This window comes from Argopecten irradians, chromosome 6 (genome assembly GCF_041381155.1).
Source record: "Argopecten irradians isolate NY chromosome 6, Ai_NY, whole genome shotgun sequence".
Taxonomy (NCBI): domain Eukaryota; kingdom Metazoa; phylum Mollusca; class Bivalvia; order Pectinida; family Pectinidae; genus Argopecten; species Argopecten irradians.
The window spans coordinates 19703618-19725275 of NC_091139.1; the positions used below are offsets into that span (position 1 = coordinate 19703618).

At 34.0% G+C, this 21658-nt stretch overlaps 2 protein-coding genes across 5 annotated transcripts in view; one reads left to right on the plus strand and one right to left on the minus strand.

Moving 5' to 3' along the window:
• Window positions 1-5263, minus strand: part of LOC138325257 (transportin-1-like) — a 31342-nt gene extending 26079 nt beyond the window's left edge. For all 4 annotated transcript variants that reach the window (XM_069270786.1, XM_069270784.1, XM_069270785.1 and 1 more), the window contains exon 1: window positions 5105-5263. In XM_069270786.1, the coding sequence (XP_069126887.1) occupies window positions 5105-5212 (108 nt within the window). In that variant the 5' untranslated portion in view covers window positions 5213-5263. The remainder of the gene's footprint in view (window positions 1-5104) is intronic.
• A 309-nt stretch (window positions 5264-5572) lies between these two features.
• LOC138325258 (uncharacterized) lies at window positions 5573-17575 on the plus strand. Its single transcript, XM_069270787.1, has 9 exons — window positions 5573-5628; window positions 7922-9297; window positions 9497-9682; window positions 10010-10156; window positions 12215-12322; window positions 12490-12581; window positions 13388-13455; window positions 13729-14027; window positions 14929-17575. Exons 2-9 carry the CDS (start codon window positions 7941-7943, stop codon window positions 15093-15095), a joined length of 2424 nt encoding a protein of 807 aa, XP_069126888.1. The 5' UTR covers window positions 5573-5628; window positions 7922-7940; the 3' UTR covers window positions 15096-17575.
• Window positions 17576-21658: the final 4083 nt, after the last annotated feature.

Consider the following 21658-nt stretch of genomic DNA (forward strand, 5'->3'; position numbering starts at 1 on the left):
AGCTACTAATCCATAAAAAGGATATTATGTAACAACACCTAAGAGTGATCAGTTTTTAAATACAGGAGATGTCTGCGGGGGATCTCAGCACTATTACAATATAATCAATAAAAGTCAAGTGGATTGAAATATCTTTTTTTCCCCTCTTGTTCTTCTTTCATGAAACTTCACAAAGCTTTTTCTAACTTTTTTGGAAATGGGGCCTGTGGCTTTGAATTTGAGAAAATGTGCGACAAAACCAAGATTTAGGAAAAATAATGAAATGTGAAATAAATCATAACAAATAAGATTTTTTATTTTCAGTGTAGTTATGTACTTTTCTGAAGCCAATTCACAAATATTTCAAGTCTTGGCAAACTAAATTCATGCAAAATTTTTGGAAAGTTTTCAAGAAACTTTGATTTTGAGAAATTTAAAGCTTGAATTGGGAAAAACTTAGAGGCTTTGCCATAGGGAATGAGGTCCAAAACCGACCCAAAATTATGCGAAAAAGACAACCCTGCTTCATAATCCATGTTCAGCATGTAACAATTTTTTGTTCATGTATGCATATGTATGAAGTGTAAACTTAGCTAACCTTTAAAACTTTAGCTACTGGTGAGAATTTTTTTGCAGTATCATTGGAAACTAACTACAGTATTCATGATAAGACACATGAAAAGCTAGTATTTCAATGTTGTTTTAAGAGGGAATGTACGTAAATAATTTACATTTGAGTAATAAAATAGTTGTATTTCTCCAATTTACATTGTATATTCTATTGATCCTTCCATGAATTATTTGGTAGTCAATCTCACAGGTCAGCGAGTAGTGATACAACTACTCAAAAACAATTCTAGTTCTACAAGGCTGAGATCAAATATTAATGTTTTCTCCAACATAAAGAGAGTTCCTTGGTTTATGTTAACACATATACATAGTTTTACTGATGATCTAGCTAATTTATGATTAACAAAAATATACTTTTAGTGTTTCCCACAGGAAAAAAAAGGGCATGGTGCTGGGTTTTGAAAAGGGCACTTTGACCGCGATAAATAACCATCAGAGGGGCACAAAGGTTATATCGACGACTTCCAATACAAGGGAAAATCTTTAAAACTGTCTTGTTGTTAATGTAATTCTGGTTCAACTTAATATCATTTAAATGCTTTAAACTCTCTTAGTTGCTAAGTAATATCAGAACATCCATTTAATTATTCTGAGTGAACAAAATGATTTTGGAAATAGTTATCTGCCGATCACATATGATCATGACTATAATTGATTCACAAGAAAGATCTAAATTTCATTTATATTAATTAAAAGAATGGGAAAAATGCAAAATGTATTCCTTTATTTCAATCCAATTACCTTTATTTTAATATATATCTTTATTGAAATATTAAAAATACTGTATTGAATTGAATAAGATAACATGTTTCATTATAATGAATAATTAATTAAAAAAATGTTCTAAATTTACAAGCATTAAATTAAGAAAATACAGATAATTAGATTAGTATTCCAAATATTTGAATTTAATCTGATAGAAAAAAAAAAAAAATCTTTTTAATTTGATTTATTTTAATTACTTTGCTATTAATAATTTTATTAATATTAATATATCTTTTCTAAAAATAAATTCACATCGAAATTCTAAAAAAATTTATACCGTTTTCATTTTTAAAAACGTGTACATATTAGTAAAAATCCTGAAATTCAATACCTCCGGATCTACTTTTACAATACACCCAAAATGGCGGCCATTACGATTGCAAATTTTGTGACATCCATCAGATATAGATAGGCCTATTTAACATTAAAAACGTGAGTAAATAATTTACAGTTGTAAGCAGTATTTGTTTTTGAAGTAATGCTCACTATCTGTGGTAGTCATAAAACTTATTGAAAGGCCAGCTGATTGTTTTCTAGGCTGCCGATCGGCTGCTCAGACTTCAGCTTACGTAATACACAGACCTGAAAGTGACACCACAAGCCAAGGTGGAAATAGCCCAAGGCTGCTAATTAGGGCCACTGGGGTGTTGGTCATGGGGTCAGGGAGTGGTCACACCTCTTTTGTTTACTTAATTATCAAGCCACTGCCTGGTATTTTGGTAGTTTAGTAAAAGTGTACTGGGGACAAACGGGGCAGGGCGTTAGGTTATAGGGGCATGGCGTCAGGTAAAAAGGGCACGGCGCGGCGCCATGCTAATCGGGGCTGTGGGAAACACTAATATACTTTTAGCCTGGACTTGCCTCAGATACACTACGTCAACAGTAATGTTCAATAAATTTTTATGCATATAAGCCAAGTTTTAATTCAACAAGAGTTCCCAGAGGGACCTTGGTGCCAACCAAAGAATGATATATATATGAAAATGGATAGAGGGATCTTTCCTTTGCTTTTAAAACTGTAACTATCAAAATGGCAGTCTGTAAGCTAGGGCTGTAACGAGTATCAGAGTACTCGAGTATTCACGAATCATTGAGAAAGATCGGATAAGAATATTCGTTGCTCCTGATATTTGTGGATCGCGATCTTTCAAAAGCAAAAAATAATACCTTCTTTAATGCCGTCATAGCTCAAAAATGTGAAGGTTTGTACACTAAAATCTGAATATCATCGATGTTTTCACTTTGAAGTAGACCGGAAGTACACAAGAGCTGCGTGAAGTAAAGCTAGCAACATGTTATTTTCGTATCCGCGCTTCGATGCAATGTTGTGATTCTTCATAAAATATTAATGATAAAACATAATTATTGAATTCTAGAGATGTAAAAGATTATAATTATTTCGTTTTCATTACTGGTCGGAAATATGTAAAAATACAAATATATTATATTACGCGTACTGAGTACTGTAGACGTGAACCCCATGTCAAAAACGAAAGGTAGGCTAATTATGAGTCAAAATCATAAATCACCCGATTAAAAATAAAAACTATAGGCCTGCCTTGAACCAAATTAAATTGTAACTACTCTTACAGATTTAATTTTTTTTTCTAAACTCAATGTTTTTCTGTATTTGACCAAAATAAAAGTAAGTGAAAATGTTTTGATATGGTGATAATTTATATGCAGTGTAACAGTTCAGATGATTTGACTTTTGATTCATGCCGTAATTGGTGTGCAGTAGTATTTCTGAGATGACGTCATTTCAAAATTCAAATGATTTGATTTTTTTTACAGTTGCAGTGACTGAATCCTGCTGTACTTCACCTGTAACTCTATTGCTTAATGATAACGAATGTAAAATGGTTTTATTATCAATCAAACATTTAGCAATATATCAATATATAAGAGCATTTTGATTTATCAATAAAAACAGTTTTACTTCAATTGAATCTTTTGCTTGTATCTAATTGGTGATTCGTGGTCCGATCTGTGAATCATCAACCCTGAATCGTGGATCGGATCGGATCGCAACCTGTAACTATCAAAATGGCAGTCTGTAAGCAATGTTGTTGACTGATCGGTCCCAAAATGCAATATTCAAACAAAGGCCACATGGGAACCTACAGATGACCTACAGCTTTGTGCCCAGCTTTGGGAAGGTCAAGTGAGACGACTAGTTAGCTCTTGTCAGTATACGTATAATGTGAGCGTGTGAATCGTGACGTGTGCTTGTTTGGTGTCTTTGACAGCATGCTTCAGAAGGATAGTACTATAAAAAGGGCATAATGACACAACACAAATATTCCCGAACCATGCACTACACACTTCACACATACATTACACCACATACATAAGTTAAAGAATTTTCCCAAACCATGCCAGGGATCAATCTAGCTCTGATTTATTACCGTTTATGGGTAAATTTTCCCTCAAGCAATGAATTCCCTTCTGGCCTTAAATTCCCCTGAAGATTTAAAAATACCCCATTTGAAGCTAGAAAATGACTGTTTTTGTAACACAATTTCCCCTGTGACTTATTTTTCATTTTTTTCTTTTTAGATTTCGTTTGCAAATTTCTTCATATTTATCATACAGCTACTACATATTTTATGATTAACTCAAATTTTTCACTATTGAGCTTAAAATATTACTTCACTAAATCTAAAATAAGAAGATTCAAATTCCCCTATATTTTGCCAAACTTTTCATCTATCTTAAAAAAGGGTGATATTTCAGTCTTCTGTCAGAGAGCAAGCCAATTACACAAACAAATTCATACATTGCCATAAAAATATTGGCTTACTACTCCTTAAAATCCTGTGTATAATCATAAGACATTTTTTCTTATCCTATACAATTAACCTATTTGAGGCTTCCTTTAATACAGTGGTTTCGAGATACCAAAGCAATGTCACAAAAATGACGCCACTAATTGGAAGGTGGGACTAATTGACAGTAAATAGTACTTAACAAATGTCGTTTTGGGATCTCAAAACCCTCTTATGTGGAAAACAAGCTGACTGATTAATACATATGGAAAAAGATTTGGAAAAAATAAGAATCTTTCATCCACTGCTACAGGAACTCTCCTGCACTATATATATATCTCTTATCCAAAAGATCTAGGTTTGTGAGAATGAAAAGATAAAGAATAACTTTCTCAATTCTTATAGTTTTGATGCTGTTTATTTAGTAATGCCTCAGGTAAAGCAATGCGATTTTTCTCAAATTAATTATGAGGTCATCATTATCATAGTTGGAATATTTGAAGTTCAAATACAGTATGTACAATACCACAATATCTAATCTTTCACCACAATATAAAACATATTTGTGTTATCTATATCTATATGAAAGTTGGCATACTGATGATAAAGTTGAGCCAATAATAAACCTATCCGTTCTGTCGAAATGAGGTCTCGCATCACGTGAATGCTTACATCACGGTTGGTCTACATCTGATTATAAGAACTCGACAACGATTTATATCAATATTTATTCACAATTTTTGTCCAGTTTACAACCACGAGGTTGATCTTCAGTTCTTCTGTTATCCAAAGTCATAAAATGTCATACATACAGTGAAAAATTGGCGAAATTTTAAACATGAATAGGATAATAAGCTCAATATTCGCGCGAAACACGTGTGGTGAACAAAATGAATATACAAATACATAATTTACCTTCGACACCGAATTTTCAAAAGAGACAAAACTGTTATAAAGGATACTTGTTGAACATTCCTTTGTGTGGCAGTATCAGGAGATTGTGACTCCTTCAACAGCTGAAGGATTTGTCGGAGACCATTCTCCTCCGGCTGCCACGCCATCTTGCCCATTTGATCTTTTTCGTTGGAAAGATTCGGGAATGGTCGTTGAGTTCCGGTAGACTACTTCCGGAAGTTGACGGAAAGAACCGACTCCATGACGCCACGACGGACTTATCCGAAAGTTATAAAAATGTAAAACCTGTACGCACTGCCTGTTCCAGAGCTACATTGCAAATGTTTGCGTATTAAAAAAAACCAATAATATAATAGTTTTACTTTACATTATTTTTTCTTGGTTTAAATACATATCATTTGGAGATATGCTAATTTACAAGATAAAATGTTTCACCGATATAATAATAAACTGATAATCAATGTTCCATTGGCCAAGTAAGTGTGCCCACTTCGGGTACGTAGTACAACGGGCAACCCCCGCAATGCCATAAACAAAATGGTGGACAACAAACAACAATATCTCATTACAGGTAATAAAATGAAATGGTGAAAAATGTATCATTTGAACGATGGTTGAAATTAAATTATGGTTATGATCATTTATTATATACATGTACTAGTAATATACTTATTTTACAAACATTACGTGTCAGTATTTGATTTGTAGACCTCAATAATATGCATTGGTTACCAGTGTCGGTGAACAGTCCGATCACAGGAGTTTGACGTTCTGTCAATAACATATACAGTATACATGTATATGAAAATACCCCTATATACTATATAAATTATTGACAGAACGTCAAACTCCTGTGGTTAGGTTGAAGACAAATGAAGTAACCCGAGATACTCTAACCCTGACACCATCTACATCTACCTTATCATGTTGGGGAAAACCACTAACTTGCGTATTATACGCTATACCCCAATTGGAGTATGAATTTGTTACTAAAAATAGCCTAATTTGCTGAAATCTCAATTTTTGCTTTACTTTTCAAAAAATCGCATTAATATATGCCAAGATAATGTGCAATTTACTAAAATTTGTGCAGTAGTAGCGTTTGTTACTTAGGAACTAGATGCAACTTTTCTCAAAATATTGCATCTATATCCAATACTTTCCGACATGCAAATAAATCTATTTTTTGCATTTGTGTACTGTTTCATAGTTAAATAAATGTGATTTGTGAAAATATTTTGGAAAAGTTCATTTTAAAGCATTTTTATCTATTTTTAGTAACAAAACCATACTCCAATCGGGGTATAATACTCCACTTTGTGTATAATACGCAAGTTAGTGGTTTTCCCCAACCTGCTTATGATTGACCTAATTCATCATATTGAAGACCATGTCGATATGTTGAAGGTGTGGCTATGTACAGGAGAAGAGAAGAAAGTAATCAAATTAGAGATTAAAGATAAGTTTTGAAGCAGTCTTGCGATTTGAGATTACAAGATCTGGCGGAAGCGAGTTCCAGTCTTGAATAGGCTAGTGTGGGGTAAGAAAGAGTGTTTGCAACAATCGGTTCTACAGTAAGGAATTTGGTATGCAAGTGTATGTGATTGTCTGGTAGGGGTAACTGTAAGGTCAAGTTTTGGTCTTTTTTAATAGCTACTATGCTGTTAGTGATTTTGAAAAGGATATATATATATATCTATCCATGCATTTTTCCTTTTAACCGCTAAGCTCACAGGGACTTGTCACTTGTTACGTAGTGAGAAAATCTGACTGCATTTTCTATGTTCATAGTGAAATAAAGGTATATAATATTAATAGATTATTTCGTATTTGAAGTTGTGTTTTCAATGTAGAAAATCTATTTAAGAATATATTGATATTAGATATGTACATATTTATCCATGTTTGACGGAATACGGGTGACTTTTGTTGAGGCAGGTGTACCTCTTCTAAGCGAGCTGTTGGTTCCCTTGTCCTTTTATATAGTCTATAGTACACATGTATACACAGCAGACTTTTTCACTACCTACATTACAAGTCCCCGTGGCTAAGCTAGGCCACTCTAAATGTTTAAGCATGTCACTATAGCGCTGGAGTCTGATATAGGGCCAGAGTTATCCTCGATATTCTAGGGTTCTGATCATTTACGATATCTACACCCCAGAACTATATTTATTATCATATAGTAAATCTGGAGTCAACAGAACAGGTCATTAAGTCTTTTGATTCACATCGAAAGAGCCATAATACATATATGAATCATGCACGGCATGTGAATAGCGAAGCTCTACTTGTTTATTTTCAGTTCTACTTCAAGTAGATTTTGATTTTTGACGTTAGTTTTCTGTGTCCATGCAATGCCACAAGTATCTTAGTGCCACAGGCCTGGGATGCCGCATATGCCAATCCTATGATTTCGCACCATGATTGTCAGATTGGGGACACTCCCGTATATGCTACTCCAACAATGACGAGATACTTTTCATCATTACGTTTTTGTCTAACCTCTAACAATTGAGGCAGTATTCACACGGCGCAGAAATGTGCTCGATATCAATTCAACAAGTTGTGTTTACACTAACCTTTCACATTCTGAAAGAATAACTGTATCCCAAATATCCAATTTTGTAACAGAAAAGGGGAAAGTTTCCGATGTTGGGACTTTTAAACTCAAATAAATTAAGAAACTAAATAGTAAGAATTGAAGGTGTCTTCGTCAGACTATTTCATGAACAAAAACTGATATGCAAATCAGCTTTACAATTGAACTTTTAAGTAGAACCAGTAGCTAGAGGCAAAATAACATAAAAGGAAGTACTATCCACATCTGTTTCAAACTCCTTTATTACTTACTTATTTTGTAGGCTAAGCACCAAGAGGAATATGGATGTCTATAGGAAGAAGGAAGTGGTCCCTCTTTTGGAGAGAGAGTTTACATTCCACCCAATGAGTTCCAAAAAAGAAACCAAGGTTTTTCAAGATGAACCAGAAACTGATGAGGTGGAGGAGAAATTTGAAGAAGAAATTCTTGCGATGGAAAACAAGAAGTGGCGGGGGGTTTCTTTGGTGTGGCAAGACATTGTTTTACTCACACTCGACTTCCTACAAATTTTTGCCCTGGTACAGTCTATGGCGCTTCGCTGGACCTACTCATCAGACTGGTTGGGGAAGGGATATTTTTTCTTCCTGTTCAATCTTGATGTCTGGGAGTTTTTAAAGCTGCATGAGAATGTCTGGATTGATGTGAAGAATTATTACACTCCCAGTGCTTCGATGCCTTTGTCCTATTGGTACATTGCTGTTGGGTGGTTTTCAGGCATAGGGGGGTTACTCCTGCTGTTTGTGGTATTTTACATTTTCCTGAAAATTCATCAGCCAAGGAGACTTGGAAACAAATTAGCATGGGTACGACGTATATTTTTCTACCTGGTGCAAGTGCTTACTCTGCCCTTGGGGACCACCATTGCCCATCTGTTTCAATGTAATGATGCTAATCAAGTTGATGTCATGAATGAGGTGATGTGCTTTACAGGGATGCATTGGTTGTATGTGACATTCGGAATTGTCATAGCTGTTCTCCTCTTCATTGCATTTCCTGTCTATATTGTTTTCAAGGTTCGTAGGGAGTCTGTTGGCTCTTGCAGCAAGCATCATGAATCGTTTCTGCTTCTGAAGGAATCTGAGTATAAAATAGGATTAAGTAAGGCTTGGTTGTACAGCGACATGTACTTATACTCGTCATACCGTTTCTGGGGTATGTATCACCGAGTGGTCATACAGATTGTCAAAATGATTCTGCTGATTGTCTATGTGGCAACTTTTAAGAACATTGTTACTCAGGCCTGGACTACAGCAGCGTTCCTTGCCGTTTTCTTTGTCTTCTTCATCTTCGTCCGACCCTACAGATTAACCAGTTTTAACATCATGTTGGTGATGAATTACCTCCTCCTGATGGGTCTGACACTGATTGGGGCGATGAAGACCGAGTTTAATGCCTACACATTAGACAACCCCTGGATGACACCCAGGTACAGTATGTGGCTGGTGGCCATTTGTATGGGATTCTGGGCCATCCTTTTGCTGGTGTTTTTCCTTTATCTCTTGTTCTACAAGATACGCCATTGTTGTAACAGCAGCAAACTTCCTCTTTGGCCGACCTTCACCACTTCAGATGAAGATTACATCAGTCCTGAGTCTAGAAAATTCCTCAAGACATTCCTCAGGGCTCGAATTATTCTGGGTAAGGTTTTACAACAATCAAAACTGACACTGAAAACTGAAAACTTTAAAATTACTTGTTATTTTCTTATATCTAAAATTTTAAATTAGTTGTGACATATATTCTTTGCTATGTATTGTAATTTTGATCTGCATGTTTCACTAAAGTCTTACTGTTACAATAGTTACAATGACTATTTTATCATTTATTTATGATGTAGACAAAACAAAGGAGTCACCACCGATATTTGCCCAAGTTCATGACCTCGCACAACAGATCAAGATCCTGAATGTGTATTGCCGGGAGGCTGAGTACCTCGGAGACGCCCTCCATGGTATCATGTGGGACTTGCTGGATGAGATGATTGACGTGCACTCTGACCTTTCACAGAAATCGCTTTTTGCAGGTTAGTATCTGATGATTCCTGTGTTCTGTACTAAAGGGCTAAGTTCCCATGTGTAACTTATTCTATACAAGTCTAGAGAAATTATATAATTAAACTTGGAGTTAGAGGTAGGTTGAAAAGTCTGCAATCCAGAAGAGATATTGATACCAAAATGAAATCACAACATTCAGTGTGATTGTTCTTTTCAAATACTTTTGAATACTGGTAGTTGCATGTAACTGTTTAAGGATAAGAATGTTCCTTATCAAGAAAAGTTATAATTGTCCACTTTACCAGATAAGGGAATTTTATTCTAAATTTTGCAAAATTGTTTTTTTTACATTACAGAGACAGTGAAGGAGTCCATCCGCTACACTGCTAACGAATTTCTCAAACTGATGCCTTCCTTTACACAGAGGTTGGCCCAGAGGGATTATGACTTCATCCTTGTAAACCCTGTAAAGAAACGCATGCTCCTCAAAATGTACTGCATGGGTAGGTCCTTTTGCACTCTCTCAAATTGGCTTTTATTTGAGCATTTACACATGTGATGTGTGATTGCCCACTGGCTGGGACAACCAAGAATCTAAAAATGATAAATATTTTTAATGTTATAAAAACACTTCTGAACACATATATTTACACTTGCTAGGCTTGGTCATAAGCTAATACTAGCCGATTTTGTTTACCATAACTGCATGGTAACATTGAACTTTGAACTTGCGTAAGAAAATGTTCTGTGCAACGTAAAAGGACTACTTTTTTAAAAAAGAAACACATGGCTTTGTTTACATTTTGACGCAACATTACGTGTATATTGTTGTTTTTCATAGAATTTTGGAAAAATGTAAACAATATGTACATGTTTTATTTTTATATATGATTCAAACAATTTTTAAATTAACAATTGTATAAAGAAACGGAAAAATATCCCGACGGGGCGACGTGCTTTCATTTTTGTTAAAAATGATGGATGTCAAATGTAAACATTACCTCTGTGCCTATGTTCGTCCTACGATCGAGACTTTGGGGTAGACGGGTGTGAGACCCTCTGATAGAGGTCAGTTATAAACATATCCTCTTGTCTTTGTTCTTTGAGTATTTAATCATGTGTATTATAAAACATGCACCGCTAATAATCCACGTGTTGACAGTTCCGCGTCACCACAAATACATTGTATCCATCGAACACAAGTGAATTTGTTTCATCTATCGATGGCGATATGGATCTAAGCGTAGATTATATAATCACATGGCTCCCAAGGATGTAAAACCGTCAAGTCAGACGACAATTCAAACACATTGAGTTACTTGAAAATCGGTGTCCGACAACTTCGGCAAACTCCAGTGTGTAAGCGTGCGTCAGCTTCGCCTCGCTGCACAATAACGGTCACCGAGTTCACACATGTGGCCGTGTACAAATTCTTTATGTTATTACGCTATATATTAACTTTTAGCAAAATTGAATATATATTTAAAGTTCTGATCTGATTAAATAAAATTATCTATGAAATTTACTTTGTTTGTCATGTTTATTTCACACTAAAATATTGAACTTTTTTGTCGTCGCGGATGAATAATTCTACCTTACGTGAAGCGTCATCATTCGCTGTTCAATTGAGTAAGCTCCTCCCACTTTTGACCGACTTTTATTGAATAATTACGTCACTTTCAAATGACGATTTTATTGCATAAAATATAAATAAAAAATCGTGTCAGTGTAAATATAGGGATTGGATTTCGTTTTTATGTTAACCATGCTTGTATGGAGCAATTCCTCTAAGAATATATTCTATGGGGCGCGTTAGCGCCCCATAACGCGCCCCATAGAATATATTCTTAGAGGAATTGCTCCATACAAGCATGGTTAACATAAAAACGAAATCCAATCCCTATATATTTACTGGTATACAGAGTGACTGTTCTCAGTGGTCAAAGATAGAATCTGGTAAACCTCAGTATTATGACCACCTCGCTATTAGACCACTTTTACTCAGACCACAAGGGGGTCTTAATAGGGAAGTTTTAATGTACTACCGGTAGTTGCTTTGGTCAGTTTAGGGGTTGGATTTGTTCGTTGTAAGTACAATGTGACTAACTAGGGGATGGGATGATAAAATCAAGTTCTTACTGTCGTGGATAAAGAGAGGAACATCAACATCTCTCAGCCTCTAATACAAACAAATGTAGACAAATGTTAATTTCAAAATTGTACTGAGTGTCTGGATTCTGTTGTACTAAAAGATTTTAACTTGAGATATCCTTAAGATTTATATTTCCCCAAATACATTGTTTGAGACTTTCGTTATCTGTCAGAGGTTTTACAATTGTGGACCTTGTTTTATTACTTAAGATTTGGTAATTGTACATGTATACAAATTTCATTATTATTAAATCCCTCCTCTTGTATTCTACTACTGTTTTAATTTACTGATCCTAAGTTCACTAATGCTAAATTGTTTGTCATGCACCAAAGGTAGTCAAGGTCATTATCCAGATTTACCTATATCTGGTGGTAAATGGCAATACGTAATGAGAGAGAATTTTTTGTAGGATTATTTCTGAATGGCCGTAAGGAGAAAGTGGCCAAGACTCAGATATTGACCAAGCCTGCACTGAACACAATCTGGCTGGAATCTGACCACCGCAGTGATGTTGAAGGTCTGTATATTCTATCATGAAGTCAACTAAAAATAAAAAAAAAAAATCATATTGGTAATAAATAGATGTTATTATTATGCCCATTTTTAGGGTGAAAATTGTCAATGCCAAATGCATTTCTTCATTTATTTGTTTTATTTATTGAATGACATAATTGTTTGTTATAGAGGGATACTATGAAGACCTGTTCCCAGATCCATTGGAGATTCAATCAGATTCCTCGGTCGACATGTCCCTGGAAAGTGCAGATTCAGATGATGTATGTTTCAACAGTTACCTACATAATATTTCCCTTAGATTCCATATAACTTGTACAATTATCTGGTTACCTCCAACTTGTACAATTATCTGGTTATCTCCAACTTGTACAATTATCTGGTTATCTCCAACTTGTACAATTATCTGGTTATCTCCAACTTGTTCAATTATCTAAAAACTTTTTCCAGGAGTTATCACCTTTATATCAGAATTCAGGAAACTCTGCACAACTCATGGTTACTTCCCTTGAATAAAAAACAATATCCCTTCTTTGATATTGTTAAAGCATTTCAGTAGAATGATACCTGTGTTGAGGTAGCTTATTCTGAGTTATTGCTTTATGAACTAAAATATATCTAAATCAAGTAGAAATCTTATGTAAATGGAAAGGGACCTCACCAGCAAAGTAATAAAGGTGTTTTACAATCTGCCACTAGTCCACCATATTTGAGTTGCAAGCTCAACACCTTCCCGGTACAATGTACAGCTGTCAGGTTATGGTCATTGGTCACCGAGGTTATGGTGAATTTTCTCCAGAAATTCTGGCTTTACTTCACCATCACGACCTGCTATATGCTAATATAACCTTAGCTGTCCCCAGTAATAGAATGTATAACAAATGGAAACCAGTACAGGTACTGGGATGAAACTTAATGTATAAATACATTCATCACTGACAACACATTTAGACTAAATCAAAGATTTTATAATTGTTTGTGAAATTTCAGGGATGAATGCGTTAATGTACTCCTTTCAGCCAGTGAATTGATGATGATAATGTTATATTGAGTATTTCCTTGTATACAGGATGTCAGCTTCAGCAAAATGTATGGTCAGCTTCCTAAGGTGGAGACCCTCAAACCAGACTTCTTCAGGTATAATATCATCAAACCTATTGATAAATTTAAAAAAAAAAATATAATAAATAAAATAAAATCAGCCAGTACAGACTATAAAAAATGTCCTTTAACTTTGTCTTACTGGGTTTGTATATTGATAAAGTGCTGTCTGGATGGTTGGATGGCTCAGTGGTAAAGCCTTTCACCAGAAAACAACCAGATTTCAATTTGCTTGTTGTCAAACAGTGAATATTAAATTATTTTTGATTTGATGACTTGTTAAGTATGGATTTGCTGTATCATTATCAGGACTGTGAGTTCGCCACGCCCTGGATCCGCGTCTTCTGCATCACTCCATCCAGGGTCAGCTTTGTCCCTGAACCGTCCGGGGTCCGCATCCTCTCCGGTACGTTCTGGGTCCAGTGGATCCCTTCCTAGATCCTCAGCCACACCCCCACGTCCTTCATCTGGAACCTCACTTGGAAGTCAAGGTCACAATAACCCAGGGTTTATCCCAGAAGAGGAGGCCCTACCAGGGTATATAGAGGATGTGGATGGTCGCCCAGCCAGTAGAGAGAGTGTCAGTGTCATCGACAGTCAACAAACTGGTAAGTAAATACAGTCTAATAGTATTATGGTTTTTGAGGTATGAAATACTAATTTAGATTTAATACTACAGACTGCTATACGCCACCCCAAGACTCAAATTTACCAGGTACATGGAAATCTTTGGAAGGAATTTGAACAATTCATAGAATTTATACTACATGTGTATCATCCTCTCAGCACTCAATTTCTTTATGGTTCCAATTTCACTCCAAACAATCCTTTTAAAGTAATCCTCTAAAAGGTGATTATGAATTAATTGTTCATGATATTTAGGGTTAACAGGGCCCAGTTTTACAACACTGCTAAATAATAAGGAATTCCTCGACTTTAAAATTTTCCATTGGAAAGCATTACGGATTTGAAGGAAGGCTCCTAACTTAAGATTTTCCTTAACTTCTGAAGTGCATTCATATAGGGGAATTCCTTCAAGTTAAAGATACTCCATCGCTGACAAACAGTATTTTTCTTCAGGTACACCATTTAATACCATCATTGCAAAGTTTTAGCTTTTAACTTCACTAGAAGATAAAAATATTAAAAATAATTAATTGCATCCTTAAAAAATTCCTTGGCATTATTTCCTATATGAAATGAAGTCCTGATTGTGCAATAGCAAATGAATTATTTTATATTATTTTTAGTTTTGATTACATACATATATATAGGATTAAACACCAATTATTGTTCACATGATGAGTATCGTTTATGCTCTGTCGGCGTTGAAACATCTTTAAGGAATGTTTGTGAAACTGGGTCCAGAGCCTAATTCACATCTTCAGACATTTAGGTAATATTTACAAACCCATCAACGGAAAATTTCAATCCTGTGATAAATATGAACAATAAACTAATAACCAATTGCTATGTTACTTATCCTGATGTAACTGACCGTTGTTTTAGACTTGGGACCAGAAGGAAGCAACATCCCTGAGTTACTACAAGCTGCTGATGCTGTTATCGACATGGACACTCCTGTAACTCCATCACATGGCTCTCCAAAGAAGAAAAAACTGAAGAAAAGAAGTTCCAGGAACAAAATGTCTGGCAGGAAAGAGTCTAATGCCTAAAACATTGGAGGACTAAATTTTGTCAGAAGAAAGTCTAAAAACATTTGTAAAAAAATTATTAAGTTGAGTTTTTCGAATATGATTAAAAAGCGAAATAAGTCTATGATCAATTTTTATATGAAAAAAAAGGGTTATTTTAACTAAAACTTTGATTTAAATGTTCGGAAAATGTCGAATCTCAAAAGAGGTAAACATATTCTGGTTCAAAAGAAAAGATTTGATTTTTAGTCTTTTCAGTTATTTTCTTGTGCAACATTAAAAAATGTTGAAGACATTACGTTAATCAAGTTTAACAAGAAGTGAATCCACACAAGCCTGATGTTACCTGTGATAAAACATGAACTATTGTTCTATATCAGTCTGTGATTTATTGATTTTCTCACCTTTAATTTAGTGAGAGGTTTTCTAGGTTACATTTAAAAGATACTAAAATCATGAAAATTAATACATGTATTTAACTAATTATTCTATGAAAGCTGTGATATTATGTGACCTGTTGATGAATTCATCAATTAATGATGACAATATTTGCATATGTTATGTTTTAATTTGTATCTAAAGATTTCCAATGTCATACTTAGTTTAGATGTCAGAATATCATTTAATGAATTATAGAAACTTTCAAGTTAAAACCATGTAGTTCGAAGAAATCAACAGCTTTTTAAAACATTGTGATTATGGATATTGCCTTTTGGTGGCCTTTTATCTTAATTGCCGTTTCTCAAATATCAAACCTTTTATCTGAGTCTGTGTTACAGAGTAAAATGTTGTATCTATATAGCCCACATTTTTGTAATTTATGGAAATTCATTAACTTATCACAGAAAATGTGAAAGATATATCTATAAGTATACTGTATAATTGCTTATATTCGCAGGGGTTTTAATTTTGCAAAATTAGGGTATTCATCGAATTGGCTAAATTTGATATCTCGCAAAAATGATCAAAGTACCGGTAATGGATTTACATATCAGAGCCTGTCGTGTGAATGACAATTACAAAGATTATAAATATGATTCACAAAAATAAGCCAAAAAAGTTCCGAACTGTAAATAACAAAATTTTACACCCGTGAAATTTAGCATCTATACAGAATTTAAGAAATTGGTGTTTTTAGAGCAGATAAAATTCTGTAGGAGATATTTTACACTGGTGGCTGGACCACCTGTAGTGTTTGTGTGTATCTACTAATGTCATTATAATCAAGTAGCTTTCGTTAATTAATTTTGTATATGATTAAGTTATGTCCCCTTGTTAGACTTACTAAATGTTCTCTGTTTCTAAGTGCCGATGTTTCTACATATCATACGAGTGTATTGGATTACCAAATGAATGCTGAAATTCTTAAATGTACACAGCAAAGTTTAACTTTATTTTAAATACTATTTGAAATAACAGTCAGCAATTTAAGAAAACCAAAATGCGATGGTAATTGCAGCATTCTTCTGAGTAATCTCACGATGAAATGTCTAAAACAGGGAGTGATAATGTTGAAAACAATTATGAAATACTTTTTTTTTCTGGATGAACTTTGTTCAAAACTGCAATTATGAATGCAGCACAATTTACTAGACAATTAATACTGGTTTTGCTAGATTATTTCTGGCTAAACATATAAGTGAATTCAAGACTTGCATGTAATATACATACCTGGTATATATATACAATTTTTTAAGTCCCATAACTCATGATTCGGCAGGTATAGGGATAAGCCTTACAAATTATTTATGTTTAAAGATGTAGAAATTGTTTTAGAAGTTTTAACATTTACTAGATTTTAGTGTATTATTGACTTTAGATGATGAACATATTTGAACATTTTATTGTGTGTCTAATTCAATGCTTTTTCATTCCGTCCTTTTATTTAGAATCTGTCATATTATTACAGTTTCTACTTCTGAGTTATATTGTATAAATCATGCACTGTATTTTTCATATGAAATATTTTTATACTCTAGAGCTGGGCCTCAAGTTAATTCAACAGCTGGATCTGTGTAGCAAGATTAATGTATATAAAATTTGATTTTGATTAATTGAATTGCTGATTTTTAATTAAAAATATAAATATTACTTCAGTAATATGTGATGGTTAATGTGAAGTGAAGTCAATGGACAAATTGTTGATGTACTTACTTTTGGTAATCTCAAATTTTAGAGCATGACACAATATTGCTGTGATACATTGGAAATTTCAATTACTAATATTGTGATTTAGCAAAACAAAAAATAAATAAGATTGGACTAAAATATGTATACCTGTATTTATGAAATATCGTTGATCAATTGTATAGGACAAGATAACAAACTTTTGAAGGATTAGTCCAAGAATACCACCAATATGTACATTAATGTTACAGTATGTTAAAAATATTATTTATTTTTATTTCTTTTTGATATTTGATAATTAATCCGTCCAAATGAAATTAATTGTTTGTTACAATTATGAAAGTTTAATGCAATTAAAATTTCTGTCAATCAAATGTTTGTTAGTTGAATTTTGAATGAACAGAAATTGGTATTCAAAGACTATTTGACTAGCTGGATTTTCAATCATTCCATTTCCTTTCTTCATACAAAGAAGTGTTTACTGGTTTTGGTGTATCCTTCCATACCTCCAGCAAATAATAACTACTGTATTTGACCAAGTAATTTCCCCAATCCCTATCCTCTTTGAGGCCTCAACTTCACTTACATCAACTTTAATCACTTAGGTTTCTTTGTTTTCTTTTCTTTTTCAAATTGTTTGGCAATATTTTTGTACAAGGTTAGCCCTTGGGTTTATTTTTTTCAATTTTTAAGTGCCTTGAGTGCCTATTGGGTGCAATAGGGTAAATAGAATTTTCATAAACTTGAGACATCAAACTTCAAATTTCACGTCAACGAACAGAGTTATGGCCCCTTCATTCGTCTGCTGCGATGATGCTTACAATTACACCAACCTAGTGTTTACCTACAATATGATAGAATAGAAGGCTATATATACATTAAATTTGCCAGTTTTAAATCACTCAAGTATATATATATATACCAACATTTGTCTTTCCTGTTCCTTTTTTACTACGGTATATTTCAACCAATGTTTTGCTACAGAATAGATTTGACTCGACTTTTCCGTCAGTATTGCTTATTTCAACTATCGGGTATTATTCAATGGCTCATAGAGTTGTCTTCACTTCTCCATCAAATTTGTTTCATCTTGTACTTTTGTTAAACAAAATGGTCTAACTACTCTTGTCAGTAGATGATTCAGTTGATAAAGAATCATGATTAATAATACTGAACAAGAAATTTTGCAGTCAATATCATTGTAGCGATGAAATAATATCAAGCATTTAACCACAAGAAATTGACACTTCCTTTGATAAGATACTATAAGACTATAAACACTTTAGTCTCGTATTCCCCAGATTCTTGCCGCTGAACAAGTGTGGTTCAATTCCTATTTCAGTTTGATTATTTCAAATTGAAGCTTACCAAATCATCAGACCAATTCCTCATTTAGCTGATCTCATTCAGTAGTCTGGTGAATCACCTTTCCACAGTTTGGAACGGTGATTGTTGAATAAAGACGACCTATGGACAAACACAATTTGATCTGCTCACAATCCTTTGATAACGCACAACTTTAAATGACGAAATAAAAATGACAAACACACATTGGACTTTCAACGATTTATTATCCGACCGTCGCTAGAGACAGTACTAGACAAAGAAAATATAGGAGTGGGTCTATGGATACATACATAGTAGTGAAATTACTGCTCTATACCAGGAACCTGACCAAAAAAATTTTCTATCACATACGATGAGCATGAGAGACTATGACCTACGTTACAACAGTTTATATGGAACAGTGCATGTTGAGGGACAGCTTTTTACAGGGGTGATGATGAGCACACAGAAAACACATCCACTGGGATTACAAGTTATAAATAACGATACACTCGTAATCTTACAGAAACCTTTACTCGTAATATGTTGGTAACTATTCCAAAAGTATTATTCTGACAGTATGCTTTTCTGTTTTCGAAAACGTTTCTGACTACATGCGATGCTTTCCAATGAAATTCTATCAACATGTTATGACTTCCCATGACCAGATACTCTGATATTATGCTATGCTTTTGAATGATGGGGAATATTCTGATAGAATGATTAGACAAGAGTCAAACGTTGTAAACAATGCAAAACCATCAGCCTAATGTAGGTCTATGAAAGCGTAGACACTGAAGTTGTAGGTGCAATTGTCTATGATTTGTCTCTGGTGCTTTTCACTTGAAAAATATTTTACATTTTTATATTTTTTTCATATCTAATTTCCAATAATATTCAAAAAGAGTCAACAAGACAAGTAACACTGTACAATGACATGGTAATCGCTCATGCTTCTATTCAACCACAGAACCAATACACAGCTGATCAGATTTTGGTCCAGAATTTGTCAAAGATGACCAACAGCTGGCCCCTAAAACATCAAATTGATCAGTTTTGATCCCTGTTATACATCTATCAACTCGTTCACCCGTGAAATTTCATAATGGACTGGTCTAGTCTTTGATTAAGAAGAGTCTAAATGAGTCTTCAGGGTGAATGAGTTAATAAACAAATGTTGGTCCCAAACATACCGCTGAATTTGAAACATAACGCTAATTTAACGACTTTGATAACACATGTACATATGAATATTTTAATAGTATATCATGTAGGTCTGAAAAATGTACTTAATCATATGCTAATATTGTGACCACACTATAAGAGAAACATTATTATATACATGTACAGATAATGAAGATAATGACACTAAAACGGAAACAAAATTCGTCTTTAGAATTTTGTGATAAATGGAATGTTCTGACAGTAATAATAAAAATCCTCACACTTTTACTGCAGAGAATTATAACTGGAAATTTTATAGATTTGGAATGAAAAATTAATATAATAAAATGATGTAGCTGACATTGTTTTTACTAATATCATAAAAGGAGGCCTTGCGTAAGCAACAAATTAGATGCCATTGATTTCAGCCATGTGACCTTTAATTTGGATTTCAATGATTTTATAGGTGAAGGTCATACAAACCAATAAATGGTATGGAATTCACCTTGATTTCACATGTTTTGGATGTCAAGGTCACACAACACCATGCCTAAAGAACTTAACCTTTAACCTTAGATTTCAAATAGCTAGTAGGTGAAGGTCATAGAATATTATGCCTGATGACCTTCACCTTGGATTTCTTAAGAACCTAAAGAATCACACAAACTTTGCTTTGGATAATTGTATATTACTATAGCCTCTTATTAGGAATGCATTGAATAAATAAAAGTATAATTTCCTACATAAAAACAAGGCATTTCACAACCTAATAAATTTATAGAGAGATATAACAACAACGAAGGTATAACGGGGTTATATATATACATCAACAGATGTCAAGGATCTGTGACAGAAATCTGTCTTAACGCTGTGACAGAAATCTGTCTTAACGGAATCCTGATGCATCATAATACCAACCAAAGAGGAACTTCTACAACAATATTTCAACAGGAAACACAGTACATGGATATTGCAGCAAATTCAAAGTGTAAACAATGTCCATTGCTAGGCTTGTCCAATGAGAAAATCTGTCACTGGCAAACTTCAAAATTAATTCTGAACCAGGGTAACTCACCCCAAATAACAAGGAAATATTGCACACAGATAACATTACCCTCAGTACACATACTTGGATAGTTTCACCATACTGTGGGTTGTCCTTTAGGACCTAGATCAACAGGAACAATTCCTTCTGAAATATTGTGCTCACAACTACAGAATAACTCTACACAGATATATAGGTATTCTTGTGTTTACATCAAGTCATTTACACATTTAACAATTATCACACAACCACGTGCACAGTTTACTTAAGAAATATCAAGCAAGGGACATAACTCATGATTGTATTGAGATTGATTAAAATGAGCTTTACTAAATTATCACCGATTAGTCTAACATGGAATATTGTCGTGGGGTTCTGTCTATGTTATTAACTTGTAAGGGCAGTTTATTATCAAGGGAGATTACTCTGGAAGATTAATAATAAATTTCTAAATGAACACAACCATATAACATATAAAAAGAAACAAAATCTGGTAAAAAGCAAATATATACAACAGATGGTTCACCCTTCAGTAAATACTAACTTTCAACTTTACCTCAGGGAGAAAGGGCTGATGACTGACAGATTTTGTATTTCTTCAATTGATTAAATCTTGTTAGGATTTTGGTCAATGGTTCAAATAGCCTTAGGAATTTTACACTATTTCAACCATTGCTATACCGTTATCAAATATGTTTGTATGAGCTAGCTGGTTCACCAAAGCAAGGACTGAAGACTGTGTTTGGGACGTTAAAACCACTATTAGGAAGATCACAGTTCATTTCTCTAATGAATCAGTGAATGAATTTAAGGTACAATGCTATACAGTATTGGTGAATCCTTTGTAGAGACCAGGTACAAAGGTGAAAGGTTGTGCAAAGCTAAATTGAACAACCTTAAGTTTTAGGTAGACAGGCTTTCA

Excerpts from the sequence above, each read along its gene's own strand:
- LOC138325258 (XM_069270787.1), top strand. The coding sequence starts at position 7,941 with ATGGATGTCTATAGGAAGAAGGAAGTGGTCCCTCTTTTGGAGAGAGAG. Across the intron at positions 9,298-9,496 it reads CAGGGCTCGAATTATTCTGG|ACAAAACAAAGGAGTCACCA; the intron begins GTAAGGTTTTAC and ends TTTATGATGTAG. Across the intron at positions 12,582-13,387 it reads AAAGTGCAGATTCAGATGAT|GATGTCAGCTTCAGCAAAAT; the intron begins GTATGTTTCAAC and ends CCTTGTATACAG.